Raw genomic sequence first — 9,027 nt, 5'->3', positions numbered from 1 at the left:
ATTAAAACAAGTTATCTATATTATAATGTTTAACATTAAATTAATGAATGTATGAACAAGTAATTTATGAAGTATAATATTGTAATTTCACTGGAATAATTTTAGTTATCCTAGAAAATAAAAAAAAGAAGTCAATTTTCATTTTTAAGAACTTTTTAGAATAATTACGTGGTTTCTAGTTATACTGTGTGATTAAAAAAATAAAAATACAAGCAATTCAATAAGTTCAACTTAACGGCATTTTATAACAATAAAAATATTTTAAGAAAACCATTATTTAGAAAACTGTAAAATTAAATAAGTACCTCTGGTACTCATACTATTTGTTAAAAAGTAAAAACGCTATAATTATATAAATTAATACCTATATATCTATATTTAATAAAAATACAATATTGAATACTTCCATAAGAATTGAAATAAAAGGAAAAGACTTTTTTTAACAATATAACACGAATAAATACTATGAGATATACTGTCAATTATTTAATAAAGTTATTCAATTTTGAATTCGCGAACTCTTAACTTTTTTGCGATATCGCGTATATGTGTTGGCCTTCGGGGGACAGTTTCTAATTTTTATGTAGAATGGAACTGATCGAATTTACTATACTGTGTTGTGTAGGTATGTATGTAGGTATATCATCATAATAATTATATATGCACCATACACGATAGGTACACCATTAAACCAATTTTTAACGATTTTTTCTATACTATAAATAATTATTACGTAATCGTGTGATGTGACCCTTAGTAATCAGCGTTGGTGAAAGGGTTAAAACTTAAAAGTGAAACTTTCGAACAGCGATAGTTATTTCTATATACTTAGTAAACTATCGCAACTATATTATACAATTAATTCATATCTAATAGCCAATAGGTAGAAATATAAAATTATCTACATTTTTACGAAATAGTTGTCTGTCTTTGTGGTAGGTAAATGTTATCGCTTTTCCTTTAACTTTTAAGTGTTTTAACACCCTCTTATATGACATTACTATATATTTTGAATATTAAGTTCGATATAATATGATCCCTTATTTTAATCTCTTTAATACACACGATCTATATTTCAATTTTCTTAATGATATTGCAAAACGCCAAACAAGTAACAACTACTGTAGTTAGAATTATTATTGAAAAGTATCATTCATCAATATCAAGTAGATACACCATTTAAATATGTATCATCTATAATAGTTTCCTTATCGCAAATTGCATATATTAATTTAGGGTTAGAAATATAATTATTAGCTATTAGGTTAGGTACCTTTTTGATTAGTAACCATTATTAGTAACCTATTTAAAAATAGAGAGGTAATGCATTAATAACAAATACTTTAAATTTAAAGTATTTGTTAATATCTAATGAAGTTTTATAACATAATAAAGTCATAAATAAAACAACCATTGAACAAATACCAAAATGTTTTACTTATAAATTATAATCTTTAAAAATTTATGTTTTTTAATTTTCTTTTTATAATTTTTGTTTATATATTTATAGGTATTATTATTTATTAGGACTACCGCGGTTAAAAATGCTTCAGTTTTTTTAAAAAATATTTTTAAATCAACGTCATTAAAAAATAATTGAGAAAAATGTCTGTTATAAGTGTGTATAATAATTGTTGCGAAAAGTAATTATATACAACATAATAATATTCCCTAGATGATTAGATGTCTAATATGTATATAAACATTATAATTTGAAAATAATAATTAGGTAGGTCGTAGGTGCCACTTATATATTATATTGTACGACAGCCGACAGGTTAAAAAAATTATTATTATAATTTATAATATTATATAAATATAATTATTGTTTTGAATTTGAGGAAATGTTTGTTCATATACAGTGTGTAGACTGTATAATAATATATGTTTAATATACCTAGGCATACAATTATAAAAATAAAAAATTTATTTTTAAACATACATTTCAAAATATTATAATTAAATTATTTTTGTTATTGATAAATATATTTTTCAGGCTGAAATAAAATCTGTTAAGTAAATATTTGTCTTAGCACTTACCAGTTACCATTAAAATAAAATATAGCTAGACGATCATTGATCATGGTTTATCCTCAAATGTATATAAAATAAAGTACATAACATAGTATAGTATGCGCAGCAATGTTATAATTAAAAAAAATTACAATAAATATAATTATAGGTACACTATTATTAAAATTCAATTACATTAATGATAAAGGTATATGATGCACGTAATATACACATATATTAATTATATTAATATGTTATACCAACAATTTATACAGTCTCATATATATTTTAACCTTTGTATAGGAACCCCAGCAATAAAAGTCTAACCTTCGCGTTTGGTCAATGCGTATAATTCGTTTTCTTCGGTATCGTTGCTACCCTTACGCGATAAACTCAATTTACTAGTTCCTTCGCTAGAACCCTCTTCGTCTTCTTCTTCAATGACACTAGATTGGATCCACTGTTTGATACGTTCCTTCTTTGCAGCTCTATCGACAACAGCGGTTTCGATTCCACAGTTGGAAAATGCCAACAGAAATTTCTTATTCTCTTCCTGGTCTGTTTGATAGCTGTATAGAGATGGACTCAGCTCATCTATATCGTCTGAAACTGTGTAAAGCAAAACATGATAAAAAACGACGAGAAATAATATTTTTCATACATTTATCAAATTTAGATTTAACTACATTTCAAATATCTAAATTTATATCCAATTGCTTTAAGTTTAAAATATAAACATGAAAATGAGAGTTATATTGTACTTGTACATATACAATTACGTTAATTGTATGATTAATGTATTAATGTATTAATTTATTTACAGCTGATAATATTTTGAATTTTGTAGTTTTTTTAGTTTGAGTGGAATTTTTTTTCCAATTATCGACTGTACTGTCTATAGAAATATTCAAATATATAATACGTCAGTATATTATATAAGTAGGTAATATAACCTTACGATTTCTTTTTAACACAATATTTAAAAATATCATATTATCGCTAACTATAAAACTACTAAATTTAATTGTATTGCTTTTTTCGTCGACATTACAGCAAGGCAATTAAAACATGATACAATTTTAATAATTTTATCCCAGCTTAAAAGACGATTTAAACCAGAAGAGCTCGAGAGTGGTAACCTATGTCCTATAGTTCGTACAATTGAAAAAAGGAAATGCCTACTAGGAAGAAAAAAGCACAGTTAAGGATAATGTGATTCAAGTCACAGACTGTCTCATCTATATAGATGTAGGGTTCGAAGTGAGTTTAATAATCCTTGAAACTAATGATGCAGGGGAAGTAAACGGTGCCCAATTCGAAGACGGGTGAAAGTGAATATATATAAGCGTTTAGACATGTTGAATTGTCAAACCTCTGAAAGTCTGAGAGGGATGGCAGGACTCGTGGTAGTATAATGCATATATTATGCAAGAGTGAAAGAGGCATAATTGAATAAAAGGGAGGATTACTTGAATAAATTGGCAGGCGTTGCGTAAAAGTTTACCGTGAGGCGTGAATACAGAATATCTGGCATTTTTAAAAGTGAAATAGAATTTACTTTAATATTGTTATTTGTTCCATAACAACATAACAAAAATAAATAGATACAAAATATATAGGTCTAAGTAATTAGGCTTAAGTAAACCATTTTGAAAGTATATTATTTTAAATAAAAGTAATAACAAGGTATAAAATATATTCCAAAAATAAAAATTATGTTTTACTATAATAGGATGTAGGTACACGTAGCTGTAAGTACATTACCTATATTAGTATTTTTTTTATTTTTTTTTTTTCGTTGTTGTATCACATGGCAGTGTACCGTTTGCATAATACTTACCCCTGCACAATACTTGCCACATATTAGAATATTAAAAAGTTAGATATGAATAAATTATGATAATTAGGTTTATAAAGTAGTTGGGTTTATAAAAGTGCAACAAAAAAACATAACAAATAAAAAAAAATGATAAACGCATGACAAAAATTATGATAATGTATGGATAGTAAATAATTTAAGAAATATACTTTATGTCAGGAAATTCCCAAAAAGAATATTTTGAACAAAACTATTACGTTTCAGGTTAATTAATTCTGTAAAACTAAACGACTGGTCTAAAATATTTTTTAGCATCAACATTTTTCTAAAAATTAGATTTACAAATTGGCTGTTTTGAATTTTTCCAACAAAAATGTAATACAATATTTTGTTTTTTTTTGATTTTCTGTATTTATTTTCTATAAAAAAAAAATTTAAGTATTGATTAGAACAAAAGTTATTTCACTTGTCTGGTCTTTCTGTTACACCTTGTTTACTATACTCAATATAGTAGCATACTAAGTATACTACCTACCTAAACATTTATAAATTACATAACAATCTATCTAAATAAAGAGCGTTCACCATAGAATACGAAACAATGTAATATTACCTTTACTTTTGTCTAACATGTATTTTGATAGCCACCGTTCGTCAATAAAATTTTGCACTTCGTCCAAGACACTAGGCCTGGTCTGTACATTGGGTTGTAGGAACTTTCGAAACATTCTTTGCGCATTGGACGTCAGCATCTTGAACAGTTTAGGCCTCCTGAATGGGCTCATTATACCGTTGCTGGACACCCAATAAACATAACTAACGAACCTCGGGTCTTCGGAACTGGCTTTCTGCCACGGCAAGCACCCGGTCAAACACACGAACAGCACTACTGCAAACTGCCAAACATCGTGTGAAGTTTCTACTCTAAATATATAATATAAAACACGCAAAATTATGTTATATGCCTACGTACAATAAAATACGTTCAAATGTATAATATAGACGCACGTGATTGTTTTATACAAGCACAGGCCACGAATAAAATAATAATCTGTGCGTTTGATTAATTAAAAAAAAATATATATAAGTAGGTATAGGTAGGTGCACGTCTATCATCATAGTATCGTACTTGTATTTGTGTTCGGCGTCTATGGCTAGGATCTCGGGAGGCATGTAAGGGATCCATTCGTTTCGACGGGTTACCCAGTTGCCGTTTTTTCTCGTCTCACCAAAGTCACATAGTTTTATTCTCGAGAAATCGCTCTTAAAAACTAAAATGTTGTCTAGTTTGATGTCTCTGTGGACTAGGTCATAACTGTGGATATACTGGATCGCAGAAACCAACTGAACACATTATACATATCTTGCATTAATATATTTATACATAAATACATAATACATATATATTATATATATACGTATTAATCGGTATGTATTTAGACTGTAAATAGGCTATAAACACGGACAGTGCGATCGATCAGTAACGTATGTTCAGCGACCCGATTGGCAATAACTACCTGTTTCGCGACGCTTTTACTGTGCAACTCTCCGATTCCGGTGTCGGATATGTTGGATGTCAGGTCACCCAACGGCGCGTACTCTTGGGCGAACACGTAAAAACTTGCCGTCTGGAAGGCCACGTCGAACGTGGACACAATGTTACGGTGTGCGCTCAGGTGATAACTGAAATGGAATTCTCGATAGAAATCCTTGACGTTCGTGTAATTTTTGGGCAGCGATTTGAGCACCATCTCGTTATCCGTGCCCCGGTGTTCGACCAGTAATATTTTCCCGAACCATCCTTCGCCGACAATTTGAACAATATCAAACGTCTCGACCAAATCTATCTAGAAAAAAAAAAATAATAAATATGTACCATTGGGTTGATTGCAATGTGTTCTCTCATCTATATTGTAGAATATGTTATCATACTAAACATAGACATAGGTTTAGGTTTGTCAGTTTGTGTGTATATAGTATCTAAAAACGAGATGATATCAGATATTATGATATACCTGCGCATAATGGTAATTTGTGTATACAGGTTGTCTAGGTTGCTAGTCTTAGTAGGTATTAATTTTCATAAATGTGATCCGAGAGTATAATCATTTGCGTATAAAACATAATATATACAATGTATAAGAACTTTTTTTTATATTAGAAAACAAGAATATATACAATATGTAATATGAAGGAGGGTACAAGTATACATGACTGGACGGCGTGATTATAGAAGGGGGTCCAATGACCCTACTTCATAATTCTAAGCGATTTTGTTTTTATTTATTTTTTAAATGCTAAAGAGGACTCTTGGCCAAATCAGTTTAAGACGGCGAGGGAGAATTTCTTATAAAGGAAAAAATTGAATTTTAAAACTTCAAAGGAATTTTGGAAAATTAAACAAATTCAGAAAAGTTATATAGGTCTAAAATATTAGATTCTAATATGTTAGAGTAACTAATCTGGGACGGTGGTTTTAAGGTTAAGTTATATTATTATGACTTATGACTTTATGAGTAATATTAGGGCCATGGATGTATACCACGCACAACGCACTTGATTATTACTAATTTACTATAGGTACTTAGTATGGGACATGGGTACCTAAATGCTTTTTCTCGGAGGGTTTACCTCGGTATTGTATCATAAATTGATAAAAATGATAAGGATAAGTGATAACATTGTCACTAATCACTATTACTTTAATATTAATATATATAATATTATTATGTAAAATTTGTATATTATAGGTACTGTATATAGATTTAAAATTTTGAACGTGCCTATACTATAAACCTATTAGGCAATGCGATCACCTACTTTGATATTCGCATTATGCACAGACATTTGTCAGTATAGTATAATATAAGATAAGTAGGTACCTATCTACTCTAATTTTTTGGCTGTTGGGATGGGTATGGATTATATTATGATGTGTCACGAATTATAATAATATTGAGTTCACTGCGTACGTAACCGAATAGTTTGATTAATAAATAATTATGCTATCATTGTTAGTCACATTGCGTTTGGATTGTAATTTAATTATGTTATTAAAATAACGACTATACGTAGGTAGGGAAATTTTACATTTTATATAATAGGACCTAATTTCGATAAAAATACTATAGAACCACAAGAGAATTATAATTTTTAAATTAAACATTCAAACGATTAATAAAATATATAGATAAGTAAGTTGTGGATACTACAAATTACAGTAGATACCTGTAGGCATACAATACATAAGTACATAATATTTACCTTTTCCAATTCAAATTCTCGAATTTTAGATACGTTTCCTGCTTGTTTTAATTTTCTTGATACACCACCCGATTTACGTTCAAACTTAAATTGACTTTGTGACATGATTCATATAATTTCACATATTAAACTGTTTATAGGACTAATATTAATACAAAATTTAAGTACAACGAACGTCAAATATAATTAATATTTGTTCAACAGAAATGATTCTACACTTTTTAGCTTTTATAATACGTTCGACAATGCAGTATATTTATGTCAGACTCTATTTTAAGAACAATTATTTCCCCTTCTCCAGTTTTAAAAACAAAAAACAAAACAGAACTGCATCTCTAACATCAATCTGATTCTGATAAAGATGAAACAGTTTTAAGAGTGAAAAAATGTTATATTTAATGTTTCTCACTTGTAAGTTGTAATTTTTCGTTTTATTAATAAAAGCATAATATATTACCAATATTGTTTCGAGCGATACCTAGTCAAACCGAAGCGTATATAGGTACCTATAAAATAAAATATAAAAATGTATCAAAAGATGTTCAAATATTGTCTGAAACTATACTACTATAATAGTAAACCGGACTAGGTAACACAATAACAGTATAAACACAAAATAAATCTGACAAGTATAAATTACAAGACATTATAATAAGATATGGGTTCGTAGAAAAACAATATAATTAATAATAATAATAATACTTGTATATTTATAAGTCCACCCTACACCTATAGGTCTTGGGGTAATTTTAAGCGTTTGAAATATTGTAAAATATTTTCGGGTAGGTAGGTGTACCTAACCTAGAAAAAAAATCCTAAAATACTAAACCTTCATAATTCATACAGTTAAATAGATTGAATACGAGCTATATTTTAATTCAAATATATTTTTCGAATTTCAGGAATAGTCTAAGTATATTTCATTGCAAGTTGGGTATGTCAGTGAATACCTATAGTGATTTAAACTTTTATAATTAGTTTTTTTTAGAACCCATTATAATGGAGGTACCTAGTACCAGAGTAGGGTACCTTCTATAAGTACTGCTATATAGCCACGCTATATTATATTATTATAGCAAGTAGACACAATACTTTTAGTAACATAAAAATTTAAAGATTCATTCAATTATAGGTATTATAATAGTTGTTCCTCTAAAAAAAACCGTGAAATATGTGATAAAATAAGCACGTAGGTATACCATCATATTATGCGATCTTTTGACGATTGTAACGCAAGTCTAAAATTTGAATTAGATCATTTTCAATTTTCTCTTTGACTTGTACACATTTTAATGACCATTAATTATTATTATTCGTGTTTTTTTTTTAACATTTTATTTTTTTTTACAAATAGTGTTTATTGTTGTGTACCTATTTACCTATTCGTCCTATTCTAAATATTTTAGGTAATTTCTTAATAATGCACTATAATTATTACATTTTTGAAGGTTAGGTTAATATGTTTGCAAGAAACTAACTTTAAATATGATACCACAGGAAAACTACCAAACTACACTGGATACAGTAAATACCGAATTGATGGAGCGAGAGCAAGTGGTGGAGACGTGGAGTCTATATACCTTGATCTTATTCTTAATGCTGTACCTTTTTAAAAAATACTGTTAAAACCTTAAATACTGTAATTCAACCCTAATTGCTGCCATAGCTGCCGAGTTAATTTGATCAATTAAAAAAAAAAAAAACCTTTTTTAAAAATTTAAATATTTATAAATGACAGGAACAACGTAATAAATTATACTTGTCCAAAACTTTATTTTTATATATCGAATTACTCCGAATAAATCAATATTATTCAGATAATGTTGATAGTAATGATATTCTTTTATCCAAAAGATGGGAACTTTTTGCAGGTCGGATTAAAGCTCTAATTTCGTTTCACTTTAAACAGAGAAGGGGCAGTTGGCAGTTGC

At 28.2% G+C, this 9,027-nt stretch overlaps 1 protein-coding gene across 1 annotated transcript; it reads right to left on the bottom strand.

Moving 5' to 3' along the window:
- Window positions 1-1,701: 1,701 nt before the first annotated feature.
- LOC132944803 (serine/threonine-protein kinase meng-po) lies at window positions 1,702-7,306 on the bottom strand. The gene is made up of 5 exons (XM_061014316.1): window positions 7,097-7,306; window positions 5,350-5,679; window positions 4,962-5,176; window positions 4,446-4,756; window positions 1,702-2,622 (listed from the first exon to the last, which is right to left on the bottom strand). The coding sequence occupies exons 1-5, from the start codon at window positions 7,199-7,201 to the stop codon at window positions 2,336-2,338; spliced, it is 1,248 nt and encodes a 415-aa protein (XP_060870299.1). The 5' UTR covers window positions 7,202-7,306; the 3' UTR covers window positions 1,702-2,335.
- Window positions 7,307-9,027: the final 1,721 nt, after the last annotated feature.

Source organism: Metopolophium dirhodum, chromosome 5 (genome assembly GCF_019925205.1).
Source record: "Metopolophium dirhodum isolate CAU chromosome 5, ASM1992520v1, whole genome shotgun sequence".
Lineage (NCBI taxonomy): Eukaryota > Metazoa > Arthropoda > Insecta > Hemiptera > Aphididae > Metopolophium > Metopolophium dirhodum.
This window is presented reverse-complemented; position numbering and strand designations above follow the sequence as displayed.